The sequence below is a fragment of the Candoia aspera genome, chromosome 1, assembly GCF_035149785.1.
Source record: "Candoia aspera isolate rCanAsp1 chromosome 1, rCanAsp1.hap2, whole genome shotgun sequence".
Taxonomy (NCBI): domain Eukaryota; kingdom Metazoa; phylum Chordata; class Lepidosauria; order Squamata; family Boidae; genus Candoia; species Candoia aspera.
Window position 1 is genome coordinate 240302075 of NC_086153.1, and position 13304 is coordinate 240315378.

General features: G+C 37.4%; 1 protein-coding gene across 1 annotated transcript in view; it reads left to right on the forward strand.

Annotated features, from left to right (window-relative positions):
* The first annotated feature begins 6317 nt into the window (after positions 1-6317).
* The window catches only part of LOC134507293 (mucin-5AC-like), a 75251-nt gene continuing 68264 nt past the window's right edge, over positions 6318-13304 (forward strand). Inside the window, exons 1-5 of the mRNA XM_063317825.1 lie at positions 6318-6417; positions 7652-7795; positions 11286-11357; positions 12009-12270; positions 12460-12574. Coding sequence (XP_063173895.1) covers positions 6318-6417; positions 7652-7795; positions 11286-11357; positions 12009-12270; positions 12460-12574 — 693 coding nt within the window. The remainder of the gene's footprint in view (positions 6418-7651; positions 7796-11285; positions 11358-12008; positions 12271-12459; positions 12575-13304) is intronic.

A 13304-nucleotide genomic window follows, 5' to 3' on the forward strand; every position in this document is an offset into this window, starting at 1 on the left:
CTTTGAGCTAGCTGCGTCATCACGTCTGGGGCTAGTTGAACTCATCCTCTGTTCCTCCCCAGTAGCATTTTGACTGTCTTCCGACCTGGGGGTCTCATCTTCCGATGGTATACCGACATATCTCTGGTTGTACTGATCCATTTAGTTTTCACGGCAAGAATACTGGGGTGGGTTGCCATTACCTTCCCCAGGGATCGCATTTAGTCTGACCTCTCTGTCATGACCTTCCCGTCTTGGGTGGCCCTTCATAGTTTAGCTCATGGCATCATTGAGGTGCTCAAGCTCCAGCACCATGGCAAGGTAACGATCCTTTGCTGAAGAAAAACAAAACAAAACCATGGGACCTAACATATCATTTCAAACAACATAGGAGCTGAGTCAGAAGACAGAAGAAAGAAAATAAAAGATTTACTTGTCAGGGGGTTATCACCAACATCCAGACCAGCTGCTAATTAATCTGAGAAAAATGGAAAGTTTTAGTATTTCAGAGTAGTTCTAGTATTTAGGAACATAGAAGGGTGTGTAGATGCTAGGTGCAAACATATGTAACCTCACATCATAACTCGCTAACATATGCTTGCTTAGAGATGTCCTCAGGCTGAAAGTTAGAGAACAGAAAAACAAATGCTCATTTCCTATTTTGATATCCCCAGGTGTCAAGTTATTAGTTGGGAGGAAAAACTGTTAGGAAAAGAATGCAAAACTATTAGACACTTGAAAGTTAAACTGCTTGACTGTCCAGATAAAACTTGACTGAAGTTGCTTTTTGCTGTCTTTTAAGCAAATAAAAAAATGAAAAAACATGGAAAGCTCTGTGGGGCTTGCCTTTTTCAAAATTAGGTAAACAGCCATCACACAAATATATGGTCAAGGTCAACCTTTCATTCCTGGCCAGCAACTGCAGTGATGAGATCTCATGAGAAAGAGGTGCAGGGTCATCTTTTATGCCAATATCTGCTGCCCTGATACTGACATTTCACACCAGTATGATCTGCCACATGATCTGCAACAGGAAAAGAAACCTAGACTACAAAGCAGTTTGAGAGATTTAGCTTAATCTCCAAAGTCTGAATGTTCTAAATATATATGTTTTTAAAGGTCAAAGAAGCAATCATTGGAAGTTACACAGCTTCTTACAAAATTTTCCAGCATTCAACAAGACTTATGCCCATAGAGATAAGCTTTTTGTGTCAGAAGAATCACCAGCAGAGTGCTGTGTTACTAAGAAGTTATATGACAAACGATTAAGTAACTTGATCATCATGGAAAACGACTATTGAAAATCACTGTCAACATTTCCTGGGCTGAAGAGAATTGTAGACAGATTTATTTTTTGTCACAACAACAGATCTATTATTCTTAAAACAGCAATATTAATTATTTTATCTTGCCTATTGTAAGGAAAGAAGGCAAGATCCCTTTTTCTACTATATTGTTAGAGATATGCCAGTTTTCAAAGAACTGAGAACTTCCAGAACATGGAACTTGGGGTAGGTTTGGTTTCCTATGGAAGGGCGTCAATGACATTCATTAGCATTTTATAATGTTTTCAGTTTATTTATAAATAGACAGGATCAACAAACTGGAGGTATAAGTATTCCAAAACATAACCTAAGTCTATTGTTTCCAACCTCCAGAGCTGGGAGTAAAAGCAGAAAAGTATGCTTCTTTCTTTAATTATTTTTTTCTCATTTTAGTACATTCCCCACATCATGATCTCAGAGAGAGCAGTTGGTTAACTACAAAGTTCTCTTTATACTACATTACCTGTAGTTTATCTAGCAAAGGATGCATCTTGTTGTGCCTGATCAGCAGGTTTACCCATTACGTCCAACTTGTCCAACTCCCAAGCTCATAACAATACATCATAGTAAGATGGCTAACATGTCAGAGGAAAAATATCACTTGGCTTTTACCTTAACTTTACTTTTTCCAAATCAAAAGCAAGCAACCTTTTCTTCCCCAAGGGCAGCATTCCTTGAAGAAATTCTGCTGGGGCAGTCACATGTAATAGTTGGATGAGGCCACAAGTAGTGGGAACTGCCCAACTTCTCTCAATCTTCCTTTTCAAATTAGACCAAGGACTACATAAAGTTAAACTGTGGATTGTAGTTGAATTTAAGGCTGGAAGTTGCCCTCCTTGTTCTACATAGAGTGAAGGCAATTTACAAATTATTTTATGCTAATCTATTAACAACCTCTGTAGCTAGTTTCCACCACCAATAAAAGTGTTTCAGTCCAGAAAAGATTTGCCACTTGATTCTGAGCAAACTGAGCATTCCTTAATGAACTTATGTGGTATACAATATGTGTAACCCAGCCCTGTAGGTGTGCCCATAACTGGCACATCAATACTTATTTTTGCTTATTTTAAGCTGAGTGACTGATTGAAAACAAGTAGCCTTGGTCATATGTAAATATTGGACTGGATTCTTTTGTTTTATTTAGGATAACAAGTCTATCAACTATGCCATAATTCACAACTTTTGAGTAATTTGAAGCATTCTTAACAATGTAATTTACAAAGCCATTTGTTACAAAGTTCCCATTTGTTTGAACTTCATTCTTCAGCTTTGCTTAATTCTAAACCAGCCAATAGGTTTTCTCAACCTTGTGAGTAATGATGCCTACAGTACATAATTTTTTATACTACTGATGGTTGTGTGCGAGAAACATTACTTTCTCTGTCACTTTGGAAAGAGAAAGATGGGTGTGGTGTAATTCTCATTAAACTTTTCTAGTTTAAACAAATCAAACAAGCATGACAAGGTATGTAAATTGTCTTTGAGTTGAGCTCCGTTTTTGCGGACTTCATGGACAGGTCCACAGAATTTTCTCTGCACGAATACAGAGCTGGTTTGCCATTTTCTTCTGGATTTTTTTTTTGGAACCTCCTAGTCTACACTGAAGCCCTGGGATTCCCTGGTGATTTCCTATCCCAGTACTTAATAGACCTGAACCAGCTTACCTTTTCTGGGATCAGCCACATTTGGCTGGTGCTGCCATGTAGCAGGGTGAAACAAAATTAAACATCTCCTGTAATCATGAGCAGGGCTGGATCTGTGAAATGTGAATCCTTTTCTGCAGCAGGAATTATAATGTGTCAAAGAATAACCAGTTACTATTCTTCAAATAAAAACACTTACCTACAAACCAACATGCTCAATGTGGACCACTGGTATTGTTAATACAATTCATCTTTCTAAAATGAATTCTTGCAAAGGTGCAGAACTAATTTTATCAGGTGATGTGAGGAAAAGAGTGATAGCTCTTTATACACAGCCTAGAGTAAAAACCTTTACATTTCTGCATATACTGGAACCCTGTTCAGGAACTATGAAACCTGGAGTGTTCAGAATATGAGCCCCCTAGACAAGCCCCACCCCTGCAAGTGCTTGTGAGTATTTAAGACTTCATAATACCTGAATGGCATTATAAAAAGTGCCTTTCATATATGGTTTTCACCCTTACTCTAAACAGTTTTTAAAGAAATTATCTAGGTAGTTTAAGGAACAGCTTTAATCTTCAGTGCCTTTCTGTTTTTGTTCTGTGAAAACACTTGACCATCACTTTCAGCATGAATTTTTATTTAAAAGGTTATATGGGACCTGTGTATTCAGGATAGATCAACACCCCCCCCCCCCGCCAAGTCTCTACTTATTGTTAGATTTATATTGTACCCTCCATTTAGGAGCTCAAGGCAACATATGTAGCACTCACTCTTCCCATTTTTCCTCAGAACATCCTTGGGAAGGAGGTTGAGCTATGAGAGGGTGAGTGACCCAAGGTCATCTAGTGAGCTCCTGTGGCTGAAGGAGAACATGAACTTGGGTCTCCTCATTCCTAGTCCAATCCCTTAACCATTACTCCACACTGACTCTCAGGAAAGGTAAGATCCTTGAACTGCATCTTCTCTATAACCCTATAAAATGGAGGAAAATTTGACAAAAGATGAGATGATCTCTGTTCCTTGTTTCATTTGAGTTTCTTCAGTGGGCATAGCCACTCTGAATAAAGTAAAACAGCATCATCTGATAACCTGTACACCTGCTAAAGATTCTGAAACCCCACCTCTCTGGGAGCTTGTGAAACTGTCTGGGAACTCAGCCAGAGTCCACACGCCTGCTATATAAGAGGCATCAAAAGACAAGTGGCTTCTCAGAAGCCCGTCATATGGTACATGCTGCCGAAATCCCCAGCCAGGATGGGGATAGGCAGGAGGACACAAATACTTCTATGGATACCTGTACTACTGATCATCTTAATGCTTCAGAAAGGTAGGAAGCTTTAAGAGAAGTTCACTTCCTAAGTTATGCAAGGCATACAGCAAATGCCTGGCTTCTTGAAGGTCTGAAGACTTTACACTGTTTGCTTTGTTTTGCCTCATTAAATCTTATCAGGACTTGAAAAACACTTGCCTGAGTTTTCATATCACCAATACTCTGGCTTTTATTGACACGCTGCCCAGTATTTTGATAGATGAAAAAGAAAAGAAAAATCAGTGGTCAATGGAGCCAATGCAATATAAAGCATAGAAAATTAATTCTATCTTTTATGTTCCAATTCCTTTTTCTGAGAGAATATATACAGTTTGTCAAATGAGAATGTGGAAAGTTACAAACCTGAGAGGTTAATGGGGCAAACAAGAACACTGCATTGGTCTTGTAATATCAAGATTATTAAGCTCTTTAAGTCCATTGCGAAGTTTATGCTACTTTGATGAACTAGAAATCCAGTGTGGAATTAATTGAATTTAGGATCATCAGCCATACAAGGAATGTGTACTTTATGGCTTACTGAGATCACGTACTGTCCTATAAATTTCAGTACAATCAAGAATTTTTGAAATAAGGAACAGACGTTTATTTAATGTGATCTACAGAGATAAGATACTCTGAAAAGATTATTTCGAATGATGAAGCAGCAATGACAACCATACATGTGCACACACGCACACTTTTTTTTTTTGCAGTCCTCTTGTTCTGGATTTTTTCCTAAGCATTTAAATTCATTTCCCAGAGAAATTGGATGGAAATTATGAGGGTTGAAACAGTTCAAAAGACAACACCAAAAAACTATCTGGAACCATAACCAAAGTTATTTATTTTCAGCACTGCCTCTATAGATCATCTTCTTGGGAAAATACTATCATTTTTCTTCCATTCCCCCATACCCTTCATGCTTGAAATAAGTGTAGCTGTCTTTTGAAACTGCAGGGGCTTTGGTTTATTGATAAATATGATTAATAGTATCTCACAACAGACAGGGCTGCTTATGTAGGCTACTATACCTTAGCAGATCTGCCTGAATTAAGATTCCATCTCCTACTTTTGTCCACAAATACTAGAGAAGTAGCATAGAGGTCAGTGCAGTTATTGCAAAGCAAACTTGCACAATTTCTTCTCAATGTACTTGTAAGAAGATGTTGGAAAGTTCTCCAAGAGGTATAAAAGAAGAAGATGCCAGAAGTTCATATTTTAATAAGGTTCTGGTTGAAACATAACATTCAGGATTCATTGTGGTAAGTTTTGTTTGTTTGTTTGTTTGGTTTTAGAAGTTTGATTTGTTGGACTTAGATGGAATGAAGAGGCCAGATTCTAACAAAATCTAATATTATTCACTTAGGATGGTTACTGATAGGTTGGTGAGAATATAAATGTAAGGCTCAAAAGCAGTAAGAAGGTAAAATCTGTTTTAGGCCCTCCTCCTCTCATCATCATCATCATCATCATCATCATCATCATCATTTCTGTTGTAGTATTTCAACCAGAAAACACAGAAATATTATACCATACTATATAGACAAATAGCACATTATAGGCATACATGCATATGGGTCATAGTCTATTAATCAAATATATAAAATAACTTAAATTGTAAGTTATTTTGTATTAACAATAGACTTAAAACAAACTGCTAATGTATATGTGCATGGCTCAATTTGTGTGTGTGTGCATGCATATACGTACATATAATGCATACATATAATACATATAATGCACGTATATAATGCATTTGGAATATTCCACAATTCTGGCTACCTCATTATAAGAGCCAGAAAGGGACAGAGCAAAAATATTCAGCAGCTTAGTGCTCTGCCATAGGAGTAAAGGCTAAATCAGTTGAAAATTTTTAAGTGTAGGAGAATGGTTGACTCGAAGCTGAATCTGACTAGTAAAATTCTAAATGCCCTGAAGAAAGAAGATCAAGAGAATGTTCCTCCTTTCTCTTATAGCAGAATAGGAATACTCAATGAAATATGCAGATGGCAACTAAAGAGAGACTAAGGAAAGTATTGCTCGGCATGGCACACAATTATGGAATATGATGTCACAAGCCAAAAGAATGGTCACTGCCTTAAAATAGCTGTAAACTTCCATGTTCAGAGGCAGCAAAAACTGAATATCTGTTTGCAGGGTGAGAACAGAGGAGAAAGTTCCATTATCTAGATGTGCTACTTAGAGTCTTTCTGGAAGCATCTTGCTGATCATAACTGGAAAGGTGGATGCTGGACTAAGATGGTCTTTTAGTTTTATCTGGAACGGTTCATGTTTTAACACCATTGAATTCTAGATGGAGACAAGCAGGCTTCACCTCTCAAAACTTGCTTTTATAATAATTTCTTTTCGGTCTCCTAAATATTAGCAAGTTATTCCAGAGACTATAATTACCATGACTATGCACATGGGGCAAGAGGAGAAAGAAATCACTTACTTTGAAATATATTTTATTTAGCACCAATAATGCCAAAAGGGATTGCAAAAATATGTAACAAGACACTTGACAGATTGTTTCCAGACTTATTTATATGTGGCATCCTTGGTGCTCTCTGAGCCTTGCTGTTCTCTTGCAGATGTTTCATTGCCAGACTAGGAGTGCGAGGAGTGGGGTTTGCTCTCTGTTTACATCCACGGGCTTACCCTGCTTGTGTTGGTGGGGGTGTTGTTCTCATGTGTATGCATTGTTCTCTTCTTTATACGTAGAGTAAAAACACTGAAATCAGTAGGATTTTAATGAGTCTCGACTGACAGAAATTTCACTGATTTTAAAGAAGCTGCCACATGTATATTGAACTGTATGCACATCTGCAACGTATACGAGAGCTGTGCAGACAGACTTGTAGTTCGCAAAAACCTCATATATATAACTAGAAGTCCAGTGACATTTACTTTGAATAGGGGGAATTACAAATTCTCGTACTTGTAAAACATAGGATCAAATCGGTCTGCCTTCTGCCTGTATGCTAGGATGCCCATTGAATTTAGTATGCCTAGTGAGAGGACTAGGGCTCTTAAAATAATGAGGCCAAAATATTGGAATAAACTTCACAGAACATTTCTCTGGAATCCCTTCCTTTCTTGCTTTTAGACAGCAAGTCAAAGGGCCATTTTTTAGCTGTGCTTTTAAAGGAGAACAGAATTAGTATGACTCCAGGTAGTTGTTTTTCTGCCTTGAATTCTATATTTCATTGAATACTTTTTTTAATTTTAGCTACTTTAACTACTGATTGATGAATAGACAAAATAAAGTATTTCAGTGAATAAATAAAACACTGGAGGGATAACAGTATTTTGCAAAATTGTTACAGGTGAATATTTTCATGAAGGCCATGATCATTCTTAACCCTTTGCTTTTCTAATTATTGCTACAGTACAAGCCCAGTATGAGGATCAGCAGTCCCAGTATGAGGATCAGCAGTCCCAGTATCAAGATCAGCAGTCCCAATATGAGGACCAGCTCTATGATCAACAGCACCTGTATCCTGATGAGCAGTTAGTGCAGCAGACATATGACTGTAGGTATCCATAACATTATTTGAATGAGGGCAGGGCTGAAAGGTGAAAAATAAGACTGCATTGCCACAAGTTTCTATTGGTCTTTCAGGAAGAGGAGTAGATTTTGCAGGTTGATTTCTCTGATTAAGCAGCAAGATGCAGGCAGAGAAATCATCGGTCCCTCTCTTATGGGCGGCAGCACAGAGGCAGAGACAGAAGAGCTGTCAGGCAAGCAGAGAGGCATGCCATCTCTTACCACTCTTCCCTTTACACAGAGGATCTCTGGGAGCCTTTCACAAAGTGTGTCAGAGATAAGGAACTAGTAGAGCCAGTAAGACCCAACCCCCTGCCAAAGCAGGACATCCATCATTACACATACAGTCATCCAAACTCTGTCATTAGCACTTGTGCCACCAGGAATTTTTTTTTAAATTTAATATTTCCTAACACATGACATTCACAATCCCTCCCTCTCTCCTTTTCTCTTTCTGTAATTTGAACTCTTTGATTTGGGCCCTACCCTCCCAAGCAACAAGAAATACATTTGCTTCATCACCTATGCATAATAGCCCTTCAGATATGAAGATGGCGATCATATCGCCTGTTAATCATCTGTCCCTCGGGCGAATGGGGAGTGGAGTGGAACAGGAATGTGGGCATCATCCCAAGATATAAGAAGGCAACAACTTGCAGAATCTGTCAGAGCTGGGCATTGTTTGAGCTCAGCTGGGCAGAAGAATCATAAACCCAGGGACATGGTAACTAGCTGCTTTCTCCTCATAGTAAGGCTTCAACCTCTGTAAAGTGAAATTACAGAAAGAAGGAACAAGTGGCAAGAGGTTTAGCAAAGGTCAGTTGAAAGAAGCAGGCAATAGCTTCTTCCGTCATCCCTCCAAACTATCACTGAGAAAAAGCTTAGAACAGGCTTTCTCGCTGTTGGCCCACAAATATTTGGGAATATACTTGCAAAGCCAGTCAACCAATCCAATATTCTTGCTTCCCTCAACCCATCCTTTTAATTCTTTTTGTGAATGGCAGCTGTGCAGCGTACTAAAAGCAAAACTAAACTGTTCATTTTCAAAGTTCATGGAAATAATTGCACATCCTGCTGCTGTTCTTTCTATTTAAAGAACAAATGACAGGTTGGCCAACTAAGAAAACACACAGGGCAATAACCATGTCTTTTCAGATGGTGCTTTAAAGATAAAATTATCTTTACACTGAAGTATTGTTCATTTTCATCAGTTAAGGAGTACACTTACTCACTGTGCAGTTACAGTATCTAATCTAGAATTTTATTTGAATAATGTTACTGAACAAATATACTCTGTATGCATGGATATGCAAGCCATACACCCATGATATTAGGTAATTTAATATTAATGTATCCCTTTTATCTTATTCCATCCTTTCCAATTTAGAAAAGGACAATTTAGCTTCAAGTTCATGTCTCTTTAGCTATAATAATAAATGGTTTGGACAGAACTGATATGGAAACAACGGAGTTAAAGAAATTAAGATAAGAATGGGACATATTCCTGCCAAAGTCCAACATTCAGGCCAATTTAAGAGCCAGGATGATTTACCCTGGGAAATGGATGATTCATTCTTGGTTTAATTCTTAATATAACACCCTCTAGATTTTAATCAATATTATCTACCAATCTAAATCTAAATCTCCAGTCAATTTCTTTGACATGTATTATGCAAAGGATCATCAAGATGGGCCTTAAAATAGGTCTTGGCATGCATTTCATACAGTTCACTTTATATAAAATGTTGAAATAAACTCAACTTGAATCCTCCATTAAATCATTAAACATTTCAACCATTTAAAGCTATACTGCCACAGTTACATGGTGCCAAATGGTAAGCACTGGTTCTTCAATCATATAGATAAGTGGAGTCCTTGGTGCTCTCTGAGCCTTATTGTTTTGAGAAAACCACAAGGCTCAAAGAGCACCAAGGACTCCACAGTTCAACCCTGAGCTACAAATATTCGCTTCAATTGATATGGATAAGTTGCAAATATGAGTCGCTCTGCAAACAGAAGGGTGGAGAAATCTTGCAATGATTCTTGTGCTAAACATAATAGGTTGTGATGAAAGGAAAATTTGGGATGGTGTGCTACTACAGCTGGATGGCTACTACTTACTGGCAAGCAGCCACACTTAACAGCTTCTGGGTGGACCAAGACTATAGTGAATGGAAAAATAATGCTTGGAGCTGTGTTTATGCTCATGGGCTTGGCCAGGATTTTCAGTTGCTTTTTTTCCTGGGTTTGTGGGGGAAAATTTTGTTTATTTCTTGTGAAAAATATGCTGACAATGTTAGGTTTAACATACTTTTTGTGAATTTCCTCTCTCAAAATGGCTGGAAACCATTTGAGGCCAGAAAGGACTAGAACTACAAAAAAAATCATGGCTGTATATAGACTAAGGTCCTTTGGTTGACCAGACCTGGGTTTGAGGGATCAGGACTTCTTTCCTCACACAAAATTTGATGAGTCGTTATTTCAATGGGGCAACACTGAAAATACCATGCTATTGTAAGTTTTGCCCTTGGCAAGATAAGTTGATTTAGGTTCCTGGTTCAAGCTTATCAGCAAAGAGATTCTATTTTTTTTTTTAAAAAAGTTTCATAAGAATTTTACAATACAATAGAAGTATAAAAAAGGAAAAGAAAAATAGGGAAAAGAAAAAAGAAAAAAGAAAAGAAGTTTAAAAAAAGAAAGAAAACATAGAATTTTGACTTCCGCCCTTCTTTCTATCGAGTAATTGCCATCTTTGCAAAGAAATATTCTTTAAAGATAATTACATTTTGCCAACAACTGAAATCCTACTATATTGTTCCACTACCCATTTATAAAGAAATCCAAGCACAGAAAAAGGAATTAATTCTCTTAGTTTGATATGGATTGCACAATGGGGAAAAAAAATGTTTGCTAACATGGCTGCTTTTACAGTATATGGGCAAGTAGTTTCAGGATTAAGCTTAATTATATGAAGAAAAATTCCCATAATTTTAGCACTGATAATTTCATATAGATAAAGTTGCAGTTAGAGCCCTTATCTAACATAGTAGAATTCTGATCTCTTACTTGTGTGATGTATTAATGTTATCTCCATTTTTTATTTGAAAACTTTGTTAAAAGAGTTTTCATACTAGTTACGTGCATATTTATTCAGGAACAGATGCCACTAAATTCAGAGGAACTTAAATTATTACCAAGTAAATACAAAAAGCTTTGAATTGCCAATCTGATAAATTATAATTATTCCTTCAACCTGTACTCTAAGAATTACATTATAGCCTTTGGAATTCCAGTTCAGAATTTTCCAATTGCTCAGTTGATCAGAGAATGACAAATCTACTGAAATAAATATTAGAAAGAAACAATATCATTGTATGTTGTATCACAGAGTTAGAAAGGTAATCATTAGTGAGGTCTAGAAATATTTTGTGGCATTGTGCAAATATTTGTTTTATAATAGTATTCTCTTCCTTCAGTTTTTACCACATTAGCTCCCCCAGGTCCTGTGAGTGTGATCCCTGGATTGAGAACAACAATGGCTGTCAAGGGTAAGTTGGTTAAAGATAATATTGAATATTTCAGATTACTTGTTCCATATCAACGGTTGAGTTTAGTTCTATTCACATCAGTGGTGTGATCTCAAAGTGAAAATAGAGGAATTTAGCATACCAGTTAGGAACAGGGAGGTTGGAAAGAAGGATGGAAGGAAAGGGAAGTCAGTAGTAGACACCAATGAATAATCACACTGAAATGTTGCCATTTCAGTGTGAACTTGGTTCTGCCATCTTGCTTGGGGTGGAGAAGGGAGTAGCTCTGCTTGGGGATGGTTGGCACCCTAGAGCGCTCCTCACCTACATGGACTGTGTTATGTCCTGCCACTTGGCCTTTATTTTTACTCCTATTTTCATAGTTATTTATTAATGGTGTTTATATTTTTATATATTGTATTGTATTTTATATATATATTTTAGTTGATTATTCTTGTTGTAAACCACCCAGAGTCCCTCTGGTGAGAGGAGATGGGTGGTGACAAATTTGATAAATAAATCAATATTTCATATTAAAAAAATTGAGGCTATGTATCTTAGAGGAATGGATGGGAAAATGAATGGGCAGATGATGGGGTGGGTATGACTGAATAGGTGGATGAAGAGGGTAGGCTTGAATAGAAAGTTTTACATATTACTTTGAATCCACAGCTGGGAACTCAGCTCATAATGATAGAGTGTGTAGCACTTGGGGCAACTTCCACTTCAAGACCTTTGATGGAGACATCTATCATTTCCCTGGGATCTGCAATTATGTCTTTGCATCCCACTGCAAGTCCTCCTATGAAGATTTCAATGTGCAAATAAGACGCTCGGTGGTTGCGAACGTTACCATTATAAGCCACGTGTCTGTGAAACTTGACGGAGTGGCCATTGAACTGGACTCAAAGTCCATTACTGTCAATGAAGAACCGTAAGTTTCAATAAACAGTAAAGCAATATAATTTTTCTTATTTCACTGCTACAAATTCCAGTCACACCAGGGCAAGGAGGAAGAATGCAATTTCATATGTTGTTCTTATTTCAGTTTAGTATTTGTAAATGGGATGTTTCCTGTGAGTCAATTTCAGTCACTTTCAGTTGCAATTTGCTTTATTTCCAGTGTTCAGCTGCCTTACAGCCACTTAGGAATCCTGATGGAGAGAAGCTCAGATTATATTAAGGTCCAAGGGAAGTTAGGACTGATGCTGTGGTGGAATCAAGAGGATGGCCTTTTGGTAAGAATCCATTCTAGATGATGCAAGGAGATATATACATATACATATACATACACCATAAATACCATAAATACAGTATATGCTGTATGTGGGTGTGTGTCTATGTGTGTGTAAACATATTTCTAAGTATGATATGTTATGGGAAATTATATACAACAACAAGAACACCTGTGTGTATTTAACTGTAATTCAAAAATACTTGACATGATAGATAACAAACTCCCAGTGACTTTAAGGCTGTTCTGGCATGGAAAAGCTCATACTTGAATGTCATGCTGGTATTAATCCTAATAAAGAGAAGGGGAAATGGATTGGATCTCAGTTTAATCATACTCCACCTTTAACCTTCTGGAAGGCCTTAAAAAGCTGGTTCTTCCCCCAAGCATTGGGATGGGGTGAAGTTAGGCTGGAGCCCGGTGGTGGTGGTTGGGGAGTGTGGCATTAGGGTGCCAGCCTGTTTTTTTCAATTTTGTTTTAAATTGCTTCATACATCTTTTTATTGTGGTTGCTGTGGGCCACCCAGAATTATGGTATATAACCATATACATTATGGTTTATAGAAATAAATAAAATATTTAAAAGACTCTCTCCAATTAAAGTGACTGTGAGTTAACTATGAAGAACAGAAGAATGATAGACCATTTCAAGGGCTTGTCTAGTCCAGATTTGCCCCCACAAACAGTTGCATCTTCCTAATTCTTTCTCATCAAGTGGTGATCTTTGCAATTGG